The sequence below is a fragment of the Oncorhynchus nerka genome, linkage group LG25, assembly GCF_034236695.1.
Source record: "Oncorhynchus nerka isolate Pitt River linkage group LG25, Oner_Uvic_2.0, whole genome shotgun sequence".
NCBI lineage: Eukaryota > Metazoa > Chordata > Actinopteri > Salmoniformes > Salmonidae > Oncorhynchus > Oncorhynchus nerka.
In genome coordinates, this window is record NC_088420.1 from 21,340,418 (window position 1) to 21,368,223 (window position 27,806).

The 27,806-nt window shown below is 43.3% G+C and overlaps 2 protein-coding genes across 5 annotated transcripts in view; one reads left to right on the forward strand and one right to left on the reverse strand.

Annotated features, from left to right (window-relative positions):
- Nucleotides 1-9,969, forward strand: part of LOC115109188 (BOS complex subunit ncln) — a 31,403-nt gene extending 21,434 nt beyond the window's left edge. Inside the window, exons 7-15 of one of the 4 annotated variants that reach the window (XM_029633846.2) lie at nt 1,676-1,764; nt 2,017-2,156; nt 2,325-2,551; nt 3,213-3,300; nt 3,461-3,499; nt 3,764-3,927; nt 8,009-8,062; nt 8,194-8,272; nt 8,466-9,969. In XM_029633846.2, the coding sequence (XP_029489706.1) occupies nt 1,676-1,764; nt 2,017-2,156; nt 2,325-2,551; nt 3,213-3,300; nt 3,461-3,499; nt 3,764-3,927; nt 8,009-8,062; nt 8,194-8,272; nt 8,466-8,528 (943 nt within the window). In that variant the 3' untranslated portion in view covers nt 8,529-9,969. The remainder of the gene's footprint in view (nt 1-1,675; nt 1,765-2,016; nt 2,157-2,324; nt 2,552-3,212; nt 3,301-3,460; nt 3,500-3,763; nt 3,928-8,008; nt 8,063-8,193; nt 8,273-8,465) is intronic. The other 3 variants (XM_029633848.2, XM_029633849.2, XM_029633850.2) reach the window with 3 other exon arrangements.
- Nucleotides 9,970-9,975: 6 nt separating this feature from the next.
- LOC115109189 (ceramide synthase 1-like) overlaps nt 9,976-27,806 on the reverse strand; it is a 69,315-nt gene continuing 51,484 nt past the window's right edge. The window contains exons 3-7 of the mRNA XM_029633851.2: nt 26,542-26,722; nt 25,757-25,918; nt 24,238-24,385; nt 23,719-23,903; nt 9,976-13,191 (exon numbers count right to left, since the gene is read on the reverse strand). Of these exons, the coding sequence (XP_029489711.2) occupies nt 13,149-13,191; nt 23,719-23,903; nt 24,238-24,385; nt 25,757-25,918; nt 26,542-26,722 (719 nt within the window). The 3' untranslated portion in view covers nt 9,976-13,148. The remainder of the gene's footprint in view (nt 13,192-23,718; nt 23,904-24,237; nt 24,386-25,756; nt 25,919-26,541; nt 26,723-27,806) is intronic.

Sequence of the window (27,806 nt, forward strand, 5' to 3'; positions counted from 1 at the left end):
ATGGCACAAGTAATTGTTCCAACAATTGTTTACAGACAGATTATTTAACTTATTCACTGTATCACAACGTTTGACCCAAGATAAACAATTTAAAGGCAATGCTACCAAATACTAATTGAATGTATGTAAACTTCTGACCAACTGGGAATGTGATGAAAGAAAGAAATGCTGAAATAAATAATTCTCTAACTGATCTAAGACAGGGAATTTTTACTAGGATTAAATGTCAGGATTTTTTAAAAACTGAGTTTAAATGTATTTGGCTAAGGTGTATGTAAACTTCAGACTTCAACTGTATGTGAGAATGCTGCTCATTGACTACAGCTCAGCTTTGAACACCATAGTGTCCACGACGCTCATCACTTTGCTAAGGACCCTGGGACTAACACCTCTCTCTGCAACTTTTCCCAAAGACACAACAGTGGTAGGCCTGATGAGACAGCCTATAAGGAGGAGGTCAGAGCCCTTGCAGTGTGGTGCCAGGATAACAACCTCTCCCTCAATGTGATCAAGACAAAGGAGATGATTGTGGACTACAGGAAAAGGAGGACCGAGCACGCCCCCATTGTCATTGACTGGGCTGTAGTAAAGCAGGTTGAGAGCTTCAAGTTCCTCGGTGTGTCCACATCACCAAAAAAACAATTTAAAAAATGGTCAGACTCCGTCATTGTCAGACTCAGTCACCCAAATCATAGACTGTTCTCTCTATCTCACGGCAAGCGGTACCAAAGCGCCAAGTCTAGGACCAAAAGGCTTTAGGTCCTAGACTTGGCGCTTTGGTACCAGCTTCTACCCCCAAGCCATAAGACTGCTGGACAATTAATCAAATGGCCACCTGGACTATTTACATTGTCTCCCCTCTCCCACCCCCATCTTTATGCTGCTGCTACTCTGTTTATTATCTATGCATAGTCACGTCTACCTACATGTACATATTACCTCATTTACCTCTACTAACATGTGATCTCGCACATTGACTCTGTACCGGTACCCCCTATATATAGCCTCGCTACTGTTATTTTGTTGTTCTTTAATTATTTTCTTTTTTATCTATTTATTTTTTTACTTCACTTTATTTTAGTAAATACTTTTCTTAATAATTATTTTTCTTAGCTGCATTATTGGTTAAGGGTGTGTAAGTAAGCATTTCACTAAGGTCTACTACACCTGTTGTATTCGGCACATGTGACAAATACAATTTGATTTGAAATTAATGTAAATCTGTGGGCGTTAAGGCACACTGCCAATTTACCATGGTGTTAGGTGAACTCTGGTATCAACTTATTCTCCATACAGACAGAAACAAAATGCTAACCAGCAACCACTGCTAACTTTGCATGAGGGCTGTTTGCATATCACTAGTAAAAAGGAACGAAAGAGCAAGAAGCCCCACCCTACCATAGAGCGGGTAGGGGAAAAGGGTGCAGTCGTCAGGAAGCAAAAGTACAGGACAGGTAAAGACAAGTCAGCTACTTGTTGCAGATTTCATGACCTCTGAATTCAGAAACACTATTGCAACTGACTAGCCTTTTCTCCTCTGATATTCTATGTTTGGAATTCCCAACATGTAGCTACCAGACTGTACAAGTCTGTTGATCTAATGGAGGCCAGTGAACATCCACATTAATAATAATGTACTCTCCTGTCATTTCTAACACACCTGCTGTCTTCTTAGATACAACCTCCTGTTTTTTGTCTCTGGAGGAGGGAAGTTCAACTACCAAGGCACCAAGAGATGGCTGGAGGACAACCTGGATCATACAGGTACACTAAGCTCAGAAGGCTATAGACTCAGTTACTGGATAGGTATTATGACTGCCACAGTGGGACACTGTAGAGAACACCTGTGGAGTACACACTGCAAATGAATGGAAATGAAACGTGATACCGGCAACAATTCTTGTTAAATTGTGGTCCTGCATGCAAAACAATGGGCGTACATGAGTAATGGAAATTCATATTGCAGTTTAAACACTTTCTCTTTTCCTCTATCCTTTCCTCCCTCTCTCTCTGCAGACTCCAGTCTGCTTCAGGACAACGTGGCGTTTGTGCTGTGTCTGGACACCCTGGGGAACGGGGACAGTCTGCACCTCCATGTGTCCAAACCCCCTAAAGAAGGCACCACCCAGTACGCCCTGCTCAAAGAGCTGGAGACTGTAAGGACCACGGCGGAATACTCACCACACACTGTTTTTTAGTATTGAAATTCATATGATACACACCACTGATACAAACTAACATGTATTGACCACATAGAACACATTCCTACTGTTCTCATTAGGTCAAGTTCTCCTGACCTCTAACCTCCTCTGTGTTCTTCTCAGGTGGCATCCAGCCAGTACCCAGAGGTCAAGTTCTCCATGGTGCACAAGAAGATCAACCTGGCAGACGACACGCTGGCGTGGGAACACGAGCGATTCGGGATCCGCCGGTTGCCGGCCTTCACCCTGTCCCACCTCAACAGCCACCGTGAGGCACAGCGCTCCAGCATCATGGACGTGCGGTCAGTGTCCCCCTCTTCTCGCCACGGAGTGGGAGAGCCCCCTGCTGGGTGGGTTTATTACTGCAGTCCGACCAAGCATCCAACCGCCTGTCGCCCGCAACTGTCTTGCTACACCCCCCCCCCCCCCCCCCATTCTGCCTTGCTGATCCCAAACCACACCACAAGCCCCAACCCCTGCCTAGGCCCAGCTCACCTAACACACCTTTTTCAAATAATAATCAACTGCTCAATAGGATCAATTGAATCAGGTGTGTAAGTGCTGGGCTAGAACAAAAGCCTGCACACTTTAGCCTGCACACATTGCTGCCCTCCAGGATCGTATTGTCCACACCCCTGCCTTTGGGACCGTAGATGTGGGACTTGTAGAAATCTGATTTCACAGGAAGGTGGAGCTATTGGTCTCTGAGATGCTTAACTGACACAAATACTGTGTTAGTTTTACTGTTAGCGGTACCTCCAGGAGGATGGAACATAGCTTGTCAGTGGAATAGAAAAGGTTAAGAAACACTGGGCTACTAGGTTGATTTTGGATTGGACACCTTCATCCCGCTGTAGGGCACCGTCTGTCCTCCCAACCTCATCACTGCCATCTCCCCTCCTCCCAGCCCAGTGGACTGTCTGCTCCCCTTCCATTCTCCTCCATTAGTTTTTTTTCTTAGTTGAGCTGCTCCTGATTGCTGGTTAATTTAACTGTGAATTACTGTTACAGACCGTATGTGGATCTGAGAAAGCTCAGCAGGAACACAAAGCTGATTGCAGAGTCACTGGCGAGAGTAATCTACAACCTCACAGAGAAGGTAAAGATATGTACAATCTAGGACGTTTCATTATTCAAAGCCATATAATGAAAGTCAATATTTTTCATGTTGCTTTTGATATTTAAGTTGACCTTTTGAACTCTACAGCAGGTTTGACCTTTCTCTCTCTCTGTGTGTGTGTGTGTGTGTGTGTGTCCAGGGTGCTCCAGGAGACCTGCAGATCTTCACTGAACAAATGGTGAGTGGTTGAATGTGACTGTACCCTGCTGTCTCCTCCCTTTCAGGCTGTCTCTGATGTGACCTTTACCAAGCGTCTTTGAAGGCAGCTCTACACACCAGGTCTCTTAGGCTAGTTTGTGTGGTTAGTTTTGTCATAGCATGGATCGTTAAAGTCAGGGTCACGGTGTGTGTGTCTTAACAATACAAGTGTGTATCAAGGTGTGTACTATAAGACCACTGATGATGAGTGTGCGACTGTGTGTTTGTGTCCATGTGTGTCCAGCAGGTGCAGGAGGAGCAGCTGTCGTCAGTGGTGGACTGGCTGACAGCCCAACCGCGGGCTGCCCAGCTGGTGGACAAAGACAGCAGCGTGGTCAGCACCCTGGAGTACCACCTGGGACACTACCTGAAGGACGTCCGCAGGCACTACGTCAAGGCTGACAAGAGGTGACCAGTCACTGACCACAGTGCTACGGCTAATACAAGGTGTCGCTGGTCCTCTAGACTGGTCACCGCTAGTGGTTCTGCCGTGTATGCCTTGGGAGGAATCACAAAGCCACTAAGACCGCTCGTAGTGAATGTCATGGATATATTGGAATTAGTGGATATATGGAGACTTAAATACCCTGACCTAGTGAAATATACATGGTGGAGGCTTAATCAAGCTAGTCGCCTTGACTACTTTCTTATACCATTCTCTCTGGCACCAAAAGTTCAAAAAGTGTTGATCGGGGACAGAATGCGGTCGGATCATCACATAATTGGCATATATATATTACTCTTACAGAATTTCCACGAGGGTGAGGATATTGGAAATTTAATCAAAGCCTACTAGATGATAAATTGTTTAGAACTAGTTAGAACTAGTCAGTTATAACTGACTTTTTCAGACATAACATAGGTACAGCAGATACCCTTACTGTATGGGACACTTTTAAATGTGCCTTTAGAGGCAATGCAATTCAGTACTCATCTATAAAACAAAAGCAATTTAGATCAAAAGAGTCCATATTAACAAAGGAAATTGAAGGACTAACAGTACAGTTAGATAGCAATACAAACGGTACCATAGAGGCACAGAATAAGAGAGGAAAAACAAAAAGAAATGGAGTAACTTATTCAAGAAAGATCTAGTGTACTACATTGTAAAAATCAAGCGAACTGGATGGAATATGGGGGAAAATGAACCAAATTCTTTTTCAATCTTCAATATAGAAATGCTACCAAAAAAATGTATTAAAACTTGTTACAAATGACGGAGGCACGCATGAATCACCAAATGATATTTTGAAAGAGGAAGTAAAGTACTTTAAGAATATGTTTTCATTTCAGACTCCTCCATCTCCACTAACTGAAACTAATTATATGGATTTTTTTCCTAATAATAATGTAAAATTAACATCTGTACAGAAAGACTCATGTGAAGGCCAAATTACAGAGGAGGAACTGCTTGAGGCAATTGGGGCCTTTGAGGATGGGAAAACTCCAGGGCTTACTCCATGGCATACTTTTTTTGGTATACTCAAAGGACCATTATTGGCTTGTTTTAACCACTCCTATATAAATGGTAGATTATCAGACACGCAACAAGAAGGTCTGATATCATTATTACTGAAACAGGACCCAAGTGGTATATATAAAGATCCAGTCCATTAAAAAAATTGGAGACCTCTTACACTTCAGTGTTGTGATGCATGCAAAAATCCTAGCAAAATGCTTGGCACATAGAATTAAAAAAGTATTGTCAGATATTATTCATCCTAATCAGACAGGTTTTTTACATGGACGATACATTGGAGATAATATAAGACAAGTACTGGAAACAATAGAACACTATGAAATATCAGGGAAACCAGGCCTGGTTGTCATAGCTGATTTTGAAAAGGCTTTTGATAAAGTACGACTGGAGTTTATATATAAATGCCTAGAATATTTCAATTTTGGGGAATCTCTTATAAAATGGGTTAAGGTTATGTATAGTAACACTAGGTGTAAAATAGTCAATAATGGCTACATCTCAGAAAGTTTTAAACTATCTAGAGGAGTAAAACAAGGTTGTCCACTATCGGCATATCTATTTATTATTGCCATCGAAGTGTTAGCTGCAAAGATTAGATCAAACAATATTATTAAGGGATTAGAAATCCATGGCTTAAAAACTAAGGTGTCATTCTACGCTGATGATTCATGTTTTCTTTTAAAACCACAATTGGAGTCTCTCCACGGCCTCTTAGAGGATCTAGATACTTTTGCTATCTTCTCTGGATTAAAACCAAATTATGATAAATGTACCATATTATGTATTGGATCACAAAAAATGCACATTTTACATTACCATGTAGTTGACCAATTAAATGGTCTGACGGAGATGTGGACATACTCGGTATACAAATCCCAAAAGAAATCAATTATCTCACTCCAATAAATTTTTATAGAAAGTTAGCAAAAATAGATAAGATCTTGCTACCATATGGAAAGGAAAATAACTGTCTATTTGTGGAAAAATCACCCTGATTAACTCCTTAGTTATATCACAGTTTACCTATCTGCTTATGGTTTTGCCTACACCTAGTGATCTGCTTTTTAAATAATATAAACAAAAAATATTCAATTTTATTTGGAACGGCAAACCAGATAAAATTAAAAGGGCCTATTTATATAACGAATATGAATTCGGTGGGCAGAAATGATTAAATATTAAAGCATTAGACCTCTCACTAAAGGCATCAGTCATACAAAAGTTAACCTTAAATCCAAACTGGTTCTCTAGTCAATTGGTATGAATGTCTCATCCTATATTCAGGAAGGGCCTTTTCCCCTTTATTCAGATTACACCTGCTCACTTTCGGTTGTTTGAAAAGGAAATAATCTCCAAAATATCTTTATTTTTTAAACAAGCCTTAGAAAGTTTGTTGCAATTTCAGTTTAATCCACCTGAAAGGACGGAACAAATAGTACAACAAATATTGTGGTTAAATTCAAATATACTAATTGATTAAAAGACTGTATTTATCGAAGAAATGTTTAAAAAAGGTATAATTTTAGTGAATGATATCATAAATAGGACTGGTGGAGTTATGTCACACATGCAGCTAACACAGACATATGGAAATGTCTGCTCTACCCAAAATTACAACCAATTAATTGCAGCATTCCCACAAAAATGGAAGAGGCAAGTAGAAGGGGAAAAAAGTATGTCGGCCCTGTATTAAAGAACATAAATGGTTAAAGAAAAGTGTGATAAATAAAAACATATACCAATTTCATTTAAGGACCAAAAAACTGACAGCTGTGCCATATAAATTGCAAAATAGTTGGGAAGAGATTTTCGATGTACCCATTCCATGGCACATGGTTTATGAATTGATACGCAAAACAATGCCGGATTTAAAACTTCAAATTTTTCAATATAAATTACTATACAAAATTCTTGCAACTAATAGAATGTTATATATATGGGGGATACAATCTTCCCAGCTCTGCAGATTCTGCTGTGAGGAGGCAAAGTCATTAGATCATTTATTTTGGTATTGTCCATATGTAGCTCATTTTTGGTCACATGTCCAGGAATGGCTGAAGAATTGCAACATTTGCCTAGAACTAACACTACAGATAGCAATACTGGGTGATTTGAAAAGCCATAGTCAATCAATCAATAATATAATAATTATTTTAGCAAAAAATGTTTATTTTTAATTTACAATCTGTAGAAGCTATGAGAATAGGAAGGTTCAATTATTTTGTGAAGCATCACAGCACAGTTGAAAAATACAGTATATGGCCAGTAGAAATCCGAAATGGATGATGTTGAGAGACAGATGGGAGGGGTTGAATGGAGCTGAAGGGTGGGACTAATAACAAGATAAATAATGTAAAGCATACGGGATCTGTAAAATGTATATAGGTTCGGAACATTTGTGAAATAGCATAGTTACAAATAGAAATCAAACTGGATGGACATCAGAAATAGAGGAAGGACTAAGAACAAACAAGAGAGAACTATTGTAAAGTAGACTGTGTCTGTAGAGTGTGTATAAGATGTATGGATTGAAGATAGAAGCAGAAGTGTTTATTAGTTTACTTCAATTGGGGGATCGGCGGTAGGGTTTGCGGGGAATAATAATAAAGGTATATTCTTTAAAAAAGTATGTATGTCTATATAGGTATGTGTATGTATATATGTGTATATATATGCATGTGTGTATGGATATATATATTTACCAAAAAAATATGGGGGATTGGAAATGATGCAGACAATTACATTGGGAGCAACATTCTTTCCGCAATATTAAGCTGATCCACCCTCAAAAAAAAAAAAAGACCGCTCGTTGTGTTCAAAACTGTGACAGAACCACTCCTTTACTTCTGTTGTAGAAGACGATTTGTATGGAATAAATTGTCTGGGACGGATGGGATTTTAATGAGAGTTGTACACTTTCTATTTACTGTTGTTTATTGATCCAATGACCTTATGAAAGTTAATGGTTGAAGTTTCAGTGACAGATGTCATCTGTATTCTCCCTCTCAGAGACCCAGAGTTTGTCTTCTATGATCAGCTCAAACAGACCATGAATGCTTACAGGTAGGTGATAGCTGCCCACTCTATTTAGCCCTCACAGTGCTGTTCTTTAGTGCAATAGAGCGATAGCTTATTGATTTTTCACTTCAAACCTCTTCAGCTTGCTTTTGTGTCACATTTTGCTTTCCTAACAGGGTGAAACCAGCCATCTTTGACCTGCTTCTGGCGGTCTGCATCGCAGCTTACCTCGGAGTGATATATCTGGCCATTCAGGTATGTATTGATCCAACATCGCCATTCTGATGGTCACTAATGTTATTTTGATGTATGGTCATTTGTTTGACCTAGCCTCCCCCTGTAACTCCTAACAAGGTCATTGTTGTAAATCAGATGACTGCCGTCTTCTCAGCCGGCTTACCTTGTTATTTAGGGGTTAATAATGTTTCTCGCTTTTCTCTCTCTTCAGCACTTTGGAGTTCTCTACAGTGTGGTGCGCAGAATCACAGCACCCAAGACCAAGCAGCATTAAGCCCCTCCCCTTACTATCCTCCAGACTCCTCCTCTCCTCACAGCGACAACGAGTTCTAGCCAATAACAAAACGGGGGCGGACCAAGCAGCTCTTATGATATAAAAACATTTTACCACCCCAATATATTGCCTTTTTCCCTCTTTGGAAATGAAACATGTTGAATCATTTCTCTCTGCCAAGTTTAGCCATTTAGTCGGTTCCTTTAGTCTTCCTGTCCTCCTGAAAACAGATGTCAAACGTTACCACCTCGTAAGCCCAGTCCCACATTAACCGCTATTTCCCCCTTGATCTGAGATAATTCGATAGGTGTCAATATGGTAATAGCATCACCTGGCTCTTTGATTGGCTAAGTGCGATTTTCACCAGCTTATACCCAACCAATCCTCTCCGTTCTACACATGCATAAGTAGGGCTAGGGGTTGATGTGGGATTGGGCATTTCTAAATCCACGGCTCACTCAGTGCCCTATAGCGTGAATTTTGCCAAACGTCAGTGGGTCATCTTCTTGGGCAGCTATGGAGTAGCAGTAGTGAGACTTGGTAATATTTGTTTGGATGGTCAATGTATTTGGTCATCATGACTAGATTTCTTTAAGTTTTTTTTCTCTCTAACCCAAATTAGTTTTCTTATTGTTTAAATTAAATGTTGAATAGTGTGTCGATAACATGATTCATGAGCTTGACTGAACTAATGAAATAAATGTATGAATAAGAATGATAGTGTCCCCTATACTTCCTATTGCCATAAGAGTAAATACGGTTATAGAATGGAAATGTATCATTTTGGGCTTTCACCCCTTTGTGACACATTTGTTTACTAGTGTTACTATGTGACAGTTTAGATTTTAAAATGTGAAAACAATTAGGCCCACCCCTCACACAAATGTTAATGAGATGTATGCAGTGTTGGTCTACCAACACGATTCTGCCTCCATCTATCTGGACATGTCTATTGCAAAATGGTTAGCTCCACATCGATGTGCAAATCCCCCTTGCTCTGCTTATCAACAACTAAAGTGTTAAGAAAGGCAAGACGTGTTGTTAGATCGAATTGGACCTTCGAAGGGAGTCTGGTAATGTGTTGATCTGTGTCGTCTATATCCCTGACAGTCTTTGATCTTGAGATGAGGAGACGGTGCTTGAGTGCTGTATTTGGTATAATTACATACTGCATGCCATGTCACTCCTGCAGTCAGTGAAGGCAAATGGACTGGCGAGATTCACCTATCTACACAACGGAAAAAGCTGTGTGGGACATATCTTAGAATTTGTATTTATTGAAGCAGACTCTGCTTAACTGTGCACTGAATTGAACTCTCCCATTTCTGAGACTCTTTGTCCAACACCTTTGTTTTACCTTTCTTAACTGTGTTTTACTTGATCGACAAAAACTTGATTCTTGCAACAATGACATCAAAAATAAATACATTTGTTGAAATAAGTCAGTTTCTTTTTTTTAAATGAACACATTTTATTTTATGGGAAAACATGATACAATAACACTGGTTGAATGGAATTATTAACATTGTTTTATTACAAGTCAGTACCTGTCATACCAAAGTGGTCAAATTGAAACTTGGGGCTGATGGTAGAGACCTTGCAGTGTGTCAGTGGTCAAATAAATATTTACCTAAAACCAATTAACTATTTCACTTCATACCTCATTTGATTCTTAAAGTCCAGAAATTTGTAAAAAATCCCAAATCTACCTGCATTCCTATTTTCTGATGATTAAAAAAAACAGCAATAAATGACAGTGCAATTTGTAAGAAACACCTGTGAGGCATACCCTCTTCATATCCATTATAACAGCTCTTTCTAGCCACCCAGGTCCAGGCCAGGCCTCTCAGAACTTCTTGTGATAAAGATCAACATTTTTGGCACATTCTTAAAGCATTAATGCAATGCATAGAATCATTATTCTTCCACATTTTCATTCTGAACTGTGGATGGGCTTCTATATATTTAATGCTTGTCACAAAAAACTACCAGATCTGCCTCAAAATAAAACTTACAAAAGTGATTACTACTCTATAACCTTAGTCTTTCTGACACAAATGTATTTTCTTTGGGGGGGAAAGGGGAGTATACGGTTTCTTGAACAGAGGGAATTTGCTGTGAGTAGTTTCACCTCACAAAGCCAATCTGGTTGTCTGTGGTGGAGAGGACAGACAGACCAGGAGAGAGCTGGACAGAGATGGAGGGAAAGTGCGCACACATTTGGGGACAGTACCATGGTAGATGGCTGGGCACAAACCATTAACCGACGCATACACAGGAAAAGGGACACGACTGGATTACAGTGTTTTCAGAAACAGCAGCAATTAAATAATATAAAAAATAATTGCATGTAATATCAAAATCTAGGTAATCCCAGGCACTGGCACTAGTGGTAGCTAGTGCTGGGGACTGGAAGACACATCCACAACTAACGGACACTTCTACCTGCCGACATCTGTGGCCTGTTCCAGCACAAGCATACTGTTGAATTTGATCGAAAAGGACAGCACCCCTTATGTCACAGGCACAGCAAAGAGAAAAACTGGAGAGTTGCGGAACACATGCACACACAACCAGTGGCACATTCAAATGTAAGGACAGAACCATTTGGAGTGTGTGACGCTCGGCTCTAATTACTTCACTTTTTTCAGGTCAGTTCTGCACATTGATAAAGGTTAAGATTACATAGTTTGTAGTTTTCTTAATTTGTGGTTTTTGCTTATGACTTCATGGCATATTCCAAAACCATTGCAATGTCATGCATTCCTGAATACCATATGTGCATATGTTTTTCACATTTGATTTGTATCTTCTTTTACACAAGTAAAGGCCATTTGCTTAAATTTTTCTGTGAACCTGACAACCACCACCATATTGATTATTATTCAAATCCATATCTTTACCAAAATCATAAGGATGATACTAAACCCAGTCAATCAAGTTCAGCTACATCAGCTGTCATTAACCAGCTATCGGCTTGAATGCCTTCATTTCAGTGCGACAACAGAAGCTAAAAAAACAGAAAATGTGACAATGCATTTTCCATACAGGAATGCAAGCAATATTTCTAATGCCTATCAAATGACAGCAAAAAAAAAAAAAAAAAAAAAAAAAAAATTGGTTCACAATTCACATTTAAAAGACATCAATACTACACCGAAGTGGCTCTTCAAATATTGCAGGTCAGGCTGAGGAAATGTATATGTGGTCACTATCGACCTGTGCAATGATAAGAAAATGAATACATGTTTGGAAAACAAAACCAGCCCCTTACATGCAACCTCTCACCCACAATGGTGACATGATGCAATAGTTCCCTTTAGTATTTTAGCCTTCACTCCTGAAATAATAGGGGGTATAAACTTTAAAAAGCTTTTAGAGGAAGGATCTTTAAAAACGGAGATCCAGTTCTCTCCATGTCACACACTGATCTGTTTCACCTGTCCTTGTGCTTGTTGCCACCCCCCTACAGGTGTCACCCATCTTTCCCACTTATCCCCTGGGTATTTACACTTGTGTTTTCTGTCTGTCTTTGCCAGTTTGTCTTATTTGAGCAAGCCTACCAGTGGTTTGGGGCTCAGCTCCTGCTGTTTCCAGTCTCTCTTTTCTCGCTCTCCTGGTTTTGATCCCTGACTGTCCTGACTCCGAGCCTAACTGCCTGACCAGTCTGCCTGCCTCCTGTCCTATACCTTTGCCCCTACTCTGGATTAACGACCTTCTGTCTGAGCCTGCCTGCCGTCCTGTACCTTGGCCCCACTACTCTGGATTATCAACCCCTGCCTGCCTTGACCTGTCGTTTGCATGCCCGTTACACTAAACATTGTTACTTCTACACAGTCTGCACTTGGGTCTTACCTGACACTATACTAGAAAGGTCTAGAAGAAAAAGAAACGCACACCTATTAAGACGAGGTGCTGGCTAGCGGAGTAGAAAACTTGAAATTATACCCCGATGAAGACAGCTTGGCTGTCGAAACGTTGGTAATTACATTTTTGCATCTGAGCTCCTAGAGTGTGCGGCTCTCTTTTATTTTCAACTATACTAGAGAGGACCTTTGCCATGGTGACTGTGTGAGTGCTTTAGGGCCCTAATCTATCCGTATTGCGGAAGTTCAGCATTACATTGTGATTAAATTTAAAGGCAACGTTTCCGCGTTAGCAGAGTGCATTCACGGTAAACTCTGCATGTAGGCTCAATTAAAAATGACCTTTACATCTTTATATCGCAATCTGTAACGCTTCAGTGACAGACTGAATAGAGCCCTGTCCTCCAACGTATGCATGTTATTTTTTTTTATAGGTCTAGACGTTTAAAAATCAATAGCTCAACCTTGTCTTATGTTTGTTAAGAGTTGACACAACTGCTAAATGCCCCTGTAGAATACACGAGAGGACATTCACATAACTCACCTTTCTTTTTCTTCAAATTTAATGTTAATAAGACAAAGGTCACCTGAAATAACATTCACAGTGATATAATAAAACAATGACAAAACAGAATGAAAAATTATCACTTTTCTAATTTGATGTTTTTTTTAACCTTTTTGTGATTCACTTAGACCTAAATGTAGGTTACTTGCATTCAGAGTTAAGTGCCAGGAGATAGAGGTAGAGAGGCAATTATAGATGCTTCTCCTTGGTGATCCCGTTCTGCAAGTGCTTCCTGTGAGAAGGAGGAGAGAAGAAAAATGACCAATTGTCAGCCAGAGAAAAGGTAATCAGCTATGCACACATGGTAATATCACAAATATATCACTGGTGTTCAAGGGCACCAGATAAGGGCAGGGTCAGGCCGTACCGCGTAAGCACACCTCAATAAGTGCAGCTCGTGGTTCCTCTCTATCTTTGCTACACAAGACAAGGCCAACACACAGGAGATCTGCTGGTCTGAGGTCGTACTGAGTGGACTGACAGAGCACAGGTTACTGGGGTTACAAGAGGGGACAGTGAACAAAGCCGTGTGTGTCATGCTAAAGCAGAGGCACTTCCTCCAGGGGAGAGCTCACTGGAGGTTTAACAGGGTATGTGGATGGCAGTACGACCAGATAGCAATACGACCAGATAGCAATATAATGACATAATGATGGCACCAGCACCGGCTCAAAGGAATACTACGCAGAATTCCAAGAAGATTGAGGAGGACAACTACACCCAAGGATGGACTGGAACAACGCTATTCATCAATGTATGGTGGTCTTTCATTTTAAAAGTGGATGTTCTTCCCGACTGTAGTCCGCCATATTTATCACACCTACTGTATCTGGTTATTTCAGATCTGCACACACTGAAGTGCGTAGGGGTTGTTTGGAAAGCGCTCGTTATTGGCATGAGGTTTACGGTGTGATGAATGGTTGTCTACAGGTCGGCCTGGTTAAAAAACAACCTCTACTTCCTTTACCTAGCCTCTAGCCCTTCCTGCCCCTAGCCTAGACTCTAGCCCAGGGCTCTCCAACCCTGTTATTGGAAAGTTACCCTCCTGTAGGTTTTCACTACAACCACAGATGTAACTAACCTTAGAATCAGGTGTGCTAGATTAGGATTGGAGTGAAAACCTGCTCTCCAAGAACAGGGTTGGAGACCCCTAGCCTGTAGCCCATCCTTCCCCCAGCCTCAAGCCGTCCTTGCCCTAGCCTCAAGCCTGTCATTGCCTAGCCTCAAGCCCGTCCTTGCCCTAGCCTCAAGCCCGTCCTTGCCCTAGCCTCAAGCCCATCCTTGCCCTAGCCTCAAGCCCGTTCTTGCCCTAGCCTCAAGCCTGTCCTTGCCTTAGCCTCAAGCATGTCCTTGCCCTAGCCTCAAGTCCGTCCGTCCATCCCCTAGACTCAAGCCCTTATATCCCCTAGCCTGTAGCCATTACTTCCCTAGCCGGTAGACCTTACATCCCCTAGACACAAGCCTGTCCTTCCCCGAGCCTCAAGCTCACCCTTCCCCTCCCTAGCCTCAAGGCCGTTCTTCCCCTCCCTAGCCACAAGCCCGTCCTTCCCCTCCCTAGCCACAAGCCTGTCCTTCCCCTCCCTAGCATCAAGCCCATCCTTCCCCTCCCTAGCCTCAAGCCCGTCCTTCCCCTCCCTAGCATCAAGCCCGTCCTTCCCCTCCCTAGCCTCAAGCCCGTCCTTCCCCTAGCGTCAAGCAGTCTTTCCCCTTGCCTGAAGCCCATCCTTCCCCTAGCATGTAGCACTTCCTTCACTCCAGACTGTAGTCCATCCTAGACTCAAGCCTGCCTTCTCCTAGTCTGTAGCCGTCTTCTCCTAGCCTGTAGCCCTTCCTTCCCATAGCTTCTAACCCTTCCTTTCCCTAGCAACAAGCCCGCCTTTCCCCTAGCCTGCAGCCCGTCCTTTCCCTAGCCTGTAGCCCATCCTTCCCCTAGCCAGTAGCCCGTGTTTGCCCTAGCCTGTAGTATATGTTTGCCCTAGCCTATAGCCCATGTTTGCCATAGCCTGTAGCATATGTTTGCCCTAGCCTGTAGCATATGTTTGCCCTAGCCTGTAGCCCGTGTTTGCCCTAGCCTGTAGCCCATGTTTGCCCTAGCCTGTAGCATATGTTAGCCCCAGCCTGTAGCATATGTTTCTACTGCTCAGATAAAAATAATAATGTTGGCTAGGCTATTTACAGATGGGCTATGTACAGGTGCAGTGATCTGTGAGCTGCTCTGACAGCTGATGCTTAATGTTAGTAAGGGAGATGTGCGTCTCCAGCTTCAGTGATGTTTGCAATTCGTTCCAGTCATTGGCAGCAGAGAACTGAAAGAAAAGGCGGCCAAATTAGGAATTAGCTTTGGGGGTGACCAGTGAAATATACCTGCTGGAGTGCGTGCTATGGGTGGTTGCTGCTATGGTGACCAGAGACCTGAGATAAGGTGGGACTTTACCTAGCAAAGACTTATAGATGACCTGGAGCCAGTGGGTTTGGTGACAAATATGAAGCGAGGGTCAGACAATGAGAGCAAAGAGGACACAGTGGTGGGTAGTATATGGGGCTTTGGTGACAAAACTGGTGGCACTGTGATAGACTGCATCAAATTTGCTGAGGAGAGTGTTGGGGGCTATTTTGTAAATGACATCGCCGAAGTCGTGGATCGGTAGGATAGTCAGTTTATGAGGGTGTTTCGCAGCATGAGTGAAGGATGCTTTGTTGTGAAATAGGAAGCTGATTCTAGATTTAATTTTGGATTGGAGATGCTTAATGTGAGTCTGGAAGGAGAGTTTACAGTCTAACCAGACATCTAGGTATTTGTAGTTGCCTACATATTCTAAGTCAGAACCATCCAGAGTAGTGATGCTGGACGGGCGGGCAGGTGCCGGCAGCGATCAGTTGAAGAGCATGCATTTAGTTTTACTTGCATTTAAGAGGAATTGGAGGCCAAAGAAGGAGAGTTGTACGGCATTGAAGTTCGTCTGGAGATTAGTTAACACAGTGTCCAAAGAAGGGCCAGAAGTATACAGAATGGTGCCGTCTGCGTAGAGGTGGATCAGAGAATCACCAGCAGCAAGAGTGACATCATTGATGTATACAGAGAAGAGAGTCGGCCCAAGAATTGAACCCTGTGGTGCTCCCAAAGAGACTGCCAGAGGTCCGGACAACAGGCCCTCCGATTTGACATACTGAACTCTGTCTGAGAAGTAGTTGGTGAGCCAGGCGAGGCAGTCATTTGAGAAACCAAGGCTGGTGCATCTGCCGATAAGAATGTGGTGATTGACAGAGTTGAAAGCATTGGCCAGGTCAATGAATACGGCTGCACAGTATTGTCTATTATCGATGCCAGTTATGATATTGTTTAGGACCTTGAGCGTGGCTGAGGTGCACCCATGACCAGCTCGGAAACCAGATTGCATAGTGGAGAAGGTACGGTGGGATTCGAAATGGTTGGTGATCTGTTTGTTAACTTGGCTTTTGAAGACCTTAGAAAGGCAGGGTAGGATAGATATAGGTCTGTAACAGTTTGGAGTGTCTCCCCCTTTGAAGAGGGGGATGACCGCGGCAGCTTTCCAGTCTTTGGGTATCTCAGATGATACGAAAGAGAGGTTGAACAGGCTAGTAATAGGGGTTGCAACAATTGCGGAGGATCATTTTTAGAAAGAGAGGGTCCAGATTGTCTAGCCCAGCTGATTTGTAGGGGTCCAGATTTTGCAACTCTTTCAGAACATCAGCTGTCTGGATTTGGGTGAAGGAGACGTGGGGGAGGCTTGGGCAAGATGCTGTGGGGGGTGCAGGGCTGTTGACCGGGGTTGGGGTAGCCAGGTGGAAAACATGGCCAGCCGTAGAAAAATGCTTAATGAAATTCTCAATTATTGTGGATTTATCGGTAATGACAGTGTTTCCTAGCCTCAGTGCAGTGGGCAGCTGGGAGGAGGTGTTCTTATTCTCCATGGACTTTACAGTGTCCCAGAACTTTTGGACTTTGTGCTACAGGATGCAAATTTCTGTTTGAAAAAGCTAGCCTTTGCTTTCCTAACTGCTTGTGTATAGTGGTTCCTAACTTCCCTGAAAAGTTGCATATCGCAGGGGATATTCGATGCTAATACTGTACGCCACAGGATACATATGTACTGGTCAAGGGCAGTCAGGTCTGGAGTGAACCAAGGGCTAAACCTAGGCATTGAGTGACGATGAGAGAGGTTTTGTCTCTAGAGATACCATTTAAACCAGGTGAGGTCACCGCATGTGTGGGAAGTGGAACAAAAGGGCTAGCTAAGAAAGAGTCTGTTGTAGCCCCCTCGGACAGTTATGTCGGCAGACCAGTCGTGATGGATCGGCAGGGCTCCATGTAGGCAGTAAAAGGGTCCAGGCCAATTAGCAAAATAGGTATTGTAGCCCAAGAAATTGGCTGATGGATCTCTTCAGCTAACAGTCCGATGTGCTCTAGAAATCTAGCGGGCCGTGGCTAGCAGATGGGCCTTTAGGGGAAGTCGCAACAGAGGAGCGTGTTGAAACCCCCTCGGGCGGATTACGTCAGTAGACCAGTCATGATGGATCAGTGGGGCTCTGTGTCGGCAGTAAAAGGGGTCCAGGCCAATTGGCAAAATAGGTATGGTAGCCCAAGGAGTGGTTAGCTGGGAGATGGGCCTAGCACAAGGCTAGTTACAGGCTAACTGGTGTTTGCTTCGGGACAGAGACATTAGCCAGGAGTAGCCACTCGGATAGCAGCTAGCTAGCTGTGCTGATCCAGGTGTAAAGGTTCAGAGCTTGCGGTAGGAATCCGGAGATATGGAGATTTGGTGGAGAACAAGCAGTCCGGTATGCTCTGGGTTGAATCGCGCTGTGCAGACTGGCAGGAGTTGGACTGGGCTAAGGTTAGCTGATGAGCGCTAGCAGTGGCTAACTGACTACTAGCTAGTAGCCAGTTAGCTGGCTAGCTTCTTTGGGGGTTCCGGTTCGTGTTAATGGACAGTCCAGCAGGAGTCAGCTGTGTAGCCGAGTGATCATAGGGTCCGAAGAGCAGCACTAGATGAAACAGGGAACTGTTCAGTACTCGATTACTATGTTGTGCGAACGGGAGACACGGCATTCAGAGAGCTAGCAGGCCGGGAATAGCAGATGGATCATCACCAAACATCCATGACGCAGAGGCCGGTTGAGAGCACATCGGCCGAGTTACGTCAGCAGACCAGTAGACCAGTCGTGATGGATCGGCGGGGCTCCATGTCGACAAAGGGTCCAGTCCAATTGGTAAGGGAAATGTTGTAGTTGGTGTACTTTGTTTGCTAGCCGGGAGATGGGCCTAGCTCGGGGCTAACTGGTGCATGCTTCTGGACAAAGGCGTTAGCCACAATAGCTCCTCGGTATCAACTAGCTAGCTGCAAAGATCCAGTGTAATGGTCCAGAGCTTGCGGCAGGAATCCAGAGATGTAGTGGAAAAAAGCAGTCCGATATGCTCAGGGCTGGTATCGCGCTGTGCAGACTGGCAGGTATTATCCAGGCTATCCAGGCTAAAGCGGCAGGAGTCCGAGCTAAAGCTAAAAAAAAATAGCTGATCTGTACCACATTGAGTGAGGCGGGTTGCAGTAATGTATATTTATTTTGAGATTGAGATGTATACAACAACAAAAAACAAAAAAACAATATTTACATGGGAAGAAAACAAACACGTCTTACTGCTGCGCCATTATGGACACACTATATGATCACATCGGTAATAGATCCGTTGTTGTATTACTTGTGAGGCAAAGCTGAGTGAGCATACATTTAAATGATTTATTTTACATTTACATTTAAGTCATTTAGCAGACGCTCTTATCCAGAGCGACTTACAAATTGGTGCATTCACCTTATGACATCCAGTGGAACAGTAGTGCATCTAAATCTTTTAAGGGGGGTGAGAGGGATTACTTTATCCTATCCTAGGTATTCCTTAAAGAGGTGGGGTTTCAGGTGTCTCCGGAAGGTGGTGATTGACTCCGCTGTCCTGGCGTCGTGATGGAGTTTGTTCCACCATTGGGGGGCCAGAGCAGCGAACAGTTTTGACTGGGCTGAGCGGGAACTGTACTTCCTCAGTGGTAGGGAGGCGAGCAGGCCAGAGGTGGATGAACGCAGTGCCCTTGTTTGGGTGTAGGGCCTGATCAGAGCCTGGAGGTACTGAGGTGCCGTTCCCCTCACAGCTCCGTAGGCAAGCACCATGGTCTTGTAGCGGATGCGAGCTTCAACTGGAAGCCAGTGGAGAGAGCGGAGGAGCGGGGTGACGTGAGAGAACTTGGGAAGGTTGAACACCAGACGGGCTGCGGCGTTCTGGATGAGTTGTAGGGGTTTAATGGCACAGGCAGGGAGCCCAGCCAACAGCGAGTTGCAGTAATCCAGACGGGAGATGACAAGTGCCTGGATTAGGACCTGCGCCGCTTCCTGTGTGAGGCAGGGTCGTACTCTGCGGATGTTGTAGAGCATGAACCTACAGGAACGGGCCACCGCCTTGATGTTAGTTGAGAACGACAGGGTGTTGTCCAGGATCACGCCAAGGTTCTTAGCGCTCTGGGAGGAGGACACAGTGGAGTTGTCAACCGTGATGGCGAGATCATGGAACGGGCAGTCCTTCCCCGGGAGGAAGAGCAGCTCCGTCTTGCCGAGGTTCAGCTTGAGGTGGTGAGCCGTCATCCACACTGATATGTCTGCCAGACATGCAGAGATGCGATTCGCCACCTGGTCATCAGAAGGGGGAAAGGAGAAGATTAATTGTGTGTCGTCTGCATAGCAATGATAGGAGAGACCATGTGAGGTTATGACAGAGCCAAGTGACTTGGTGTATAGCGAGAATAGGAGAGGGCCTAGAACAGAGCCCTGGGGGACACCAGTGGTGAGAGCACGTGGTGTGGAGACGGATTCTCGCCACGCCACCTGGTAGGAGCGACCTGTCAGGTAGGACGCAATCCAAGCATGGGCCGCGCCGGAGATGCCCAACTCGGAGAGGGTGGAGAGGAGGATCTGATGGTTCACAGTATCGAAGGCAGCCGATAGGTCTAGAAGGATGAGAGCAGAGGAGAGAGAGTTAGCTTTAGCAGTGCGGAGCGCCTCCGTGATACAAAGAGCAGTCTCAGTTGAATGACTAGTCTTGAAACCTGACTGATTTGGATCAAGAAGGTCATTCTGAGAGAGATAGCGGGAGAGCTGGCCAAGGACGGCACGTTCAAGAGTTTTGGAGAGAAAAGAAAGAAGGGATACTGGTCTGTAGTTGTTGACATCGGAGGGATCGAGTGTAGGTTTTTTCAGAAGGGGTGCAACTCTCGCTCTCTTGAAGACGGAAGGGACGTAGCCAGCGGTCAGGGATGAGTTGATGAGCGAGGTGAGGTAAGGGAGAAGGTCTCCGGAAATGGTCTGGAGAAGAGAGGAGGGGATAGGGTCAAGCGGGCAGGTTGTTGGGCGGCCGGCCGTCACAAGACGCGAGATTTCATCTGGAGAGAGAGGGGAGAAAGAGGTCAGAGCACAGGGTAGGGCAGTGTGAGCAGAACCAGCGGTGTCGTTTGACTTAGCAAACGAGGATCGGATGTCGTCGACCTTCTTTTCAAAATGGTTGACGAAGTCATCTGCAGAGAGGGAGGAGGAGGATTCAGGAGGGAGGAGAAGGTGGCAAAGAGCTTCCTAGGGTTAGAGGCAGATGCTTGGAATTTAGAGTGGTAGAAAGTGGCTTTAGCAGCAGAGACAGAGGAGGAAAATGTAGAGAGGAGGGAGTGAAAGGATGCCAGGTCCGCAGGGAGGCGAGTTTTCCTCCATTTCCGCTCGGCTGCCCGGAGCCCTGTTCTGTGAGCTCGCAATGAGTCGTCGAGCCACGGAGCGGGAGGGGAGGACCGAGCCGGCCTGGAGGATAGGGGACATAGAGAGTCAAAGGATGCAGAAAGGGAGGAGAGGAGGGTTGAGGAGGCAGAATCAGGAGATAGGTTGGAGAAGGTTTGAGCAGAGGGAAGAGATGATAGGATGGAAGAGGAGAGAGTAGCGGGGGAGAGCTTGCATCTGATGGTCAGTCTCAGCATCTCTCCCCTCTCCCTTTCCTTTCCAAACAAACTTGATGCAAAAAAGGACACCTTCCAGCTGATGGCAGCTGATGGCACCGCATTAATTCTGAGTCACGCACAAATTCATGTTGTTACTCCTATGAACAGAGAAAAGGGAAATATTCCTCAATATTTAAAAAGACCCAAGCCGCTAATAATAACAATGCAAAGCCTATCCTTCCCCTAGCCTAGCCTCTAGCTCTTCTTTGTTGTACAATCCAGATATGAAGGGACAGGGTCGACGGAAGAGAATAACTTGGACACAACTTGGGTCGAGTGGACAGGGACATAAGTTCAATGAATTGAGACCCATCCAGCTAAGATACCCCAGGATGAGAATCAGGTTTACTGAGTCATCTGAGGCCAAGGGGTCATTCTCTCTCTTCAGGTTTTCCTGACAAAAACCTTCTCTCTGGATGTTTTGGAAAGCATTTGTCACCTGGAGATGCAGTGTCTGTATCGTGTATGGTGGTGGCATTACTTCAGTACAGTGAAACATTCAAGGTAATATTTGTGGCATATAGTTTATGGACTGGTACAAAAAACTACACTTGATTTACATTATTATAGAATTATTTTGCCACCAACAGAATGCTATATATATATATGGGGCATGCAACAATCTCAGCTCTGTAGATTTTGCTGCGAAGAGACATAATCAACAGATCAATTATTTTGGTATTGCCCCTATGTAGCTTAATGATGGTTACAGGTTCAGGAATGGTTAAAAAAAATCACAACATGCACTTAAAATGAACCTTACAAATAGCAGTGAAGGCCAAATTGGATAGCCATAGTCAGTCAATAGATAATATAATAATACTCGTAGGAAAGGTTATCATCTTTAGCTCACAATCTGTGGTTAATATACGATTAGAAAGGTTAACATTTTTTGTCAAACATCTCAGCACAATTGGAAAATATATGGCACAACCAAACGAGGGTGGCACAACCAAATGAGGGTCGTCTATGGTGATAGGTGTGATGGGCTGAGAGTGGCTGAGGGTTGGGATTAAAGAGCTGAGGTCTATGGTGATAGGTGGGATGGGCTGAGAGTGGCTGAGGGTTGGGATTAAAGAGCTGAGGTCTATGGTGATAGGTGTGATGGGCTGAGAGTGGCTGAGGGTTGGGATTAAAGAGCTGATGTTTGGTAATGTATTATTGTTATAAGACTGCTTTATATAAAAGTACCATATATGTCAAATGTGTATGTAAAATGTATACATAAAATGTATTTATATTTAGTAAAAAAGCTGAAAAAAACTACATTTTTTTCCCCCCTCAGAAGAGTGGGGGTTAATAATAAAAAATATAAATAATGTTTAAAGTTATATTTGTGAATTTATATTTGAGTAATTTAGCAGACCTAATACATACAGTGCCTTGCGAAAGTATTCGGCCCCCTTGAACTTTGCGACCTTTTGCCACATTTCAGGCTTCAAACATAAAGATATAAAACTGTATGTTTTTGTGAAGAATCAACAACAAGTGGGACACAATCATGAAGTGGAACGACATTTATTGAATATTTCAAACTTTTTTAACAAATCAAAAACGGAAAAATTGGGCGTGCAAAATTATTCAGCCCCTTTACTTTCAGTGCAGCAAAGGATCTCTGAATGATCCAATGTTGACCTAAATGACTAATGATGATAAATACAATCCACCTGTGTGTAATCAAGTCTCCGTATAAATGCACCTGCACTGTGATAGTCTCAGAGGTCCGTTAAAAGTGCAGAGAGCATCATGAAGAACAAGGAACACACCAGGCAGGTCCGAGATACTGTTGTGAAGAAGTTTAAAGCCGGATTTGGATACAAAAATATTTCCCAAGCTTTAAACATCCCAAGGAACACTGTGCAAGCGATAATATTGAAATGGAAGGAGTATCAGACCACTGCAAATCTACCAAGACCTGGCCGTCCCTCTAAACTTTCAGCTCATACAAGGAGAAGACTGATCAGAGATGCAGCCAAGAGGCCCATGATCACTCTGGATGAACTGCAGAGATCTACAGCTGAGGTGGGAGACTCTGTCCATAGGACAACAATCAGTCGTATATTGCACAAATCTGGCCTTTATGGAAGAGTGGCAAGAAGAAAGCCATTTCTTAAAGATATCCATAAAAAGTTCCAACAAGACAATGATCCAAAGCAAAATCTACAATGGAATGGTTCAAAAATAAACATATCCAGGTGTTAGAATGGCCAAGTCAAAGTCCAGACATGAATCCAATCGAGAATCTGTGGAAAGAACTTAAAACTGCTGTTCACAAATGCTCTCTATCCAACCTCACTGAGCTCGAGCTGTTTTGCAAGGAGGAATGGGAAAAAATTCAGTCTGTCGATGTGCAAAACTGATAGAGACATACCCCAAGCGACTTACAGCTGTAATCGCAGCAAAAGGTGGCGCTACAAAGTATTAACTTAAGGGGGCTGAATAATTTTGCACGCCCAATTTTTCAGTTTTTGATTTGTTAAAAAAGTTTGAAATATTCAATAAATGTCGTTCCACTTCATGATTGTGTCCCACTTGTTGTTGATTCTTCACAAAAACATACAGTTTTATATCTTTATGTTTGAAGCCTGAAATGTGGCAAAAGGTCGCAAAGTTCAAGGGGGCCGAATACTTTCGCAAGGCACTGTACATATGATTTGGTGATTCATATACACATGTTGAATCAGCATGGTAAAGTAGTGTGTTTGTGACTGTTTCCTCACCCTTCAGTAGAGTTGTTGAGTTGAGTTTCAGCAGAATTGTTGAGATGTCCTGCATCTTTACTCTGCTGCTGGGCCTTAAGCAGGGTTGCGGCCCTCTGGGCTCCCTCCTCACCCTCGTACTCCCTGAGGTCTTTTACATCCTTCATCTGCCCCGTCAGGACTTTCGCCACAAATGCCACTATATACTGTAGGGAGAGAGGGGGTGGGGATCAGGGGTTAGAGGGGAGAGAGGTTTGATGTCACATATTCAGCCCAGTTTATTTTGAATGTATCAACCCCTGACAGAGGCATTAGACATATTAGGCTAATACAAATGGAAAAGACCAGGTAATAGTCATAAAACTGTCAAGACATGTTATTTACTAATTGGGAACACATATCTGTGAGGGGTTGCCCTCTCTGAATTAGAATTAGATTAGTCTTGTTTAACCTAGAGTCTGACTAATGAGGTAGCTACACTATGTTTTGCACACCACTGTGAGATTTGTGACCTGCTGCAGACGGAGGTCCAAGACTCACCAAAAACCAGTAGATATTCATGCAGAGGAATGTCAAGAGGAGTGAGTTGAAGAAGAAGTAGAAGGGTATGTTTGGGACGGACTGGAGGCTGGACACACAGGTGGCGTACAGAACCTTCAGAGGGAACCAGTAGAGACGAAACCAAAACCTGCATAGAGGAACAGTGTTATTCAGACGCTTTAGGGTAGAAAGTGTGTGTGTGTGTGTGTGTGTACCCAGGCATGCAGGCGTGTGTGCTTGTTAGTTCTGGGGAAGCTACTCTGAACATATAGTTACCAAGCAAGGGCTCTAGAGTGCAACCATTTTACTAGCATATGCGCCTAAATATTTTGCTATGGGATCTGGATTTCTTTATTTAGGAGTAGCGTGCACCTAGAAACAATTACCCAGATGATAATTATTGCAATGATTACTTCACTGTACAACAGCCCCTGAGTGTCATGGAGAATACACTGAGCGCAGATTCATGATTTCATGCTTGTACCATTACTACAAAGAAAACGTCTTGTTACTGCAAATATTTTTCATTGTGCTCCTCGTCAAAAAACGTCAGCGTAGAGCCCTGCAATCTACCAATTAATTCACACTGGAAGAAGTTACGTTACGCTAAAGTTACCCTTAAGAAAAATATAGTTTACTATTCTAAACTATTTTGAAAAGTAATTATGTGAAGGACATTTTATTTTGTACATCTTGTCTTTGGTGTCAACAATCCTTGGTTCTTGCCTGTGCCTGGTAAATATATGAGGGGGGGGGTGTCATGACTATTTGGCAGAACACCCAGAATATGTTCTTTAAACATTTACATTTAAGTCATTTAGCAGACGCTCTTATCCAGAGCAACTTACAAATTGGTGCATTCACCTTATGATTTAAATTAAGGTAGGAGACGGTGCCAGACACATCCCGGAACCAAACGCCTATGTAACCTGTCTGTAACCAGTATATAGGGGAACTAAACGGGACTGCCCCATTAGAGCTCCTGACAGACGTTCACTATGGTGCATCAAGTTTGTTGGAATCTCTCCAGATAACTGAAAATAAACAATGATTCATTTAAAATTGACTTCGACTGTCCCTGTGTAAGAATTTTCATGACAGTTCACTACATCCAAACTACTTTGTGATAATTTATCATATCTAAATCTGTAATGTCCTAGACTACAAATTGCAAGGTCAGATCACTCTGGAGTAAGATGTTAACAGAATGTGTAGTTTAGCATATTAAACACAAAAACTGTTTAAATGAGAAAGGAGTTATGCTGAAAAAGAAAGGAAATTCTTTCCTACTTCACCCATATTTTATTTTCTATTTGCAAAGAAAGTTGTGTAGTTCCAGTAGTTAGCTACACCACTAAATGGCAAAACAAGTAATTAACTACTGAAACATTACTTAGATTTGAATTTAGTTCAACTACCACCAAGCTACTGAAACGTAGTTAAATCACTAGTTGAACTACATGTTGTACACTACTTCCCAACACTGTTGCTTGTCTGTGTGTGTCTTCTCTCTCCTCACCAGGTGATGCTGAAGCTGACAGAGCCCATGTTGGACAGGATGTCGTTGATGAGGTAGTAGCCCCCTCCACGGGTCTTGAAGTATACATTGAGCTTGGTGAACTCCAGCTGGATGTCATTGATGTCGTGGAGGAACAACACCAGCAACCCAATGTTGTGGAATCTGAGAGGAGAGAGCGGTGGGGAGCACAGTGTCAGTACACAAACAATATTAGCTGAGGACATAGCTGTGCTGTTATCTGGGTGGTGCAATGTGAAAGCCAAGGGGTTAGTCTTAGTCAATGACACGGATTGACTTTGAAACAAATATTGTTTAAAGCAAGAGAACAGTCATCAAATAACACCGTTTTTTTAAAACATCCAATAACCTAGAGCCTTTTTACACTATGACAAATCAGCTTTCTGCATTCTTAGAAAAAAGGGTTAAAAAAAAGTTTTTCACCTGTCCCCATAGGAGAACACTTTTTGGTTCCATTTAAAACCCCTTTTTGGTTCCATTTTCCTCTGTGGAAAGGGTTCTACATGGAACCCAAAACTGTTCCTCTTGTAACCAAAAGTTACAAGGGTTCTTCAAAGGGTTCTCCTATGGGGCCCAATATTGTTTTCTAAGAGTGTGATTCGACAACTCGACAAAACATCTACAACTATCGTTTACAACTATTGCTTAGAGGATATGTTGCCAATATTTCATCAATGTCCCTGAAAGGCAATAGATTACAAAGCTTCACATTGCGATAGTGTTTTCCAAACCTGGGGCCACCAGACAGGCAGGGAGTGGTCAGCTACCTGAAAGCGTAAGAGAAGGTGATGAGGGCCAGGGTGATGACGTGGTGCACCACCATGACGGTAGAATCCTTCCTCCAGGCATCCATGTAGACCGTGGCATAGATGGAGTGTCCGTAGAAGCTGCCCTGGATCAGGTAGGCGATGGCGATGTCCGTGGGCACTGTCATGCCACGCTTCCATTCTGGGAGAGGGAGAAGACAGAGAGAGAGGCTAAGGATTAGAGGAGCGGCCTGGGGGATATTCCACAGGAGAAAGGCAAACACATGCTGGCATACACACACGCACGTACACACAAACATGCCTACTGGAACATACACACATGCAAACACATATGCACCCTGGCATAGACACAACAAACATGCTCTCTGACACACACATACGCACGCACATACAGTACATACTCATTCAAGGGTTTTTCTTTATTTTTACTATTTTTTACATTGTAGAATATTAGTGAAGACATCAAAACTATTAAATAACACAATTCGAATCATGTAGTAACCAAAAAAGTGTTAAACAAATCAAAATATATTTAAAATGTGAGATTCTTCAAAGTAGCCACCTTTGCCTTGACGACAGCTTTTCACACTCTTGGCATTCTCTCAACCAGCTTCATGAGCTGGTCACCTGGAATGCATTTCAACTAAGGTGTGCCTTGTTAAAAGTTCATTTGTAGAATTTCTTTCCTTCTTAATGCATTTGGGCCAATCAGTTGTGTTGTGACAAAGTAGGGGTGGTATACAGAAGATAGCCCTATTTAGCAAGAACAGCTCAAATAAGCAAAGAGAAATGACAGTCCATCATTACTTTAAGACATGGAGGTCAGTCAATCCTTTGAATGTTTCTTCTGGTCCCGTCGCAAAAGCCATCAAGTGCTATGATGAAACTAGCTTTCATGAGGACCGCCACATACCAAGAGTTACCTCTGCGGCAGAAGATAAGTTCATTAGAGTTACCAGCCTCAGAAATCGGCAATTAACTGCACCTCAGATTGCACCTCACAGAGTTCAAGTAACAGACACATCTCAACAACAACTGTTCAAAGGATAATGCGTGAATCAGGCCTTTATGGTCGAATTGCTGCAAAGAAACCACTACTAAAGGACACCAATAAGAAGAAGAAACTTGCTTGGGCCAAGAAACACGAGCAATGGACATTCGACCGGTGGAAATCTGAAATTTTGGGTTCCAACCGCTGTATCTTTGTGAGACGTGGAGATCATCAGTTCACCTACTCTACATGTGTGGTTCCCACCATGAAGCAT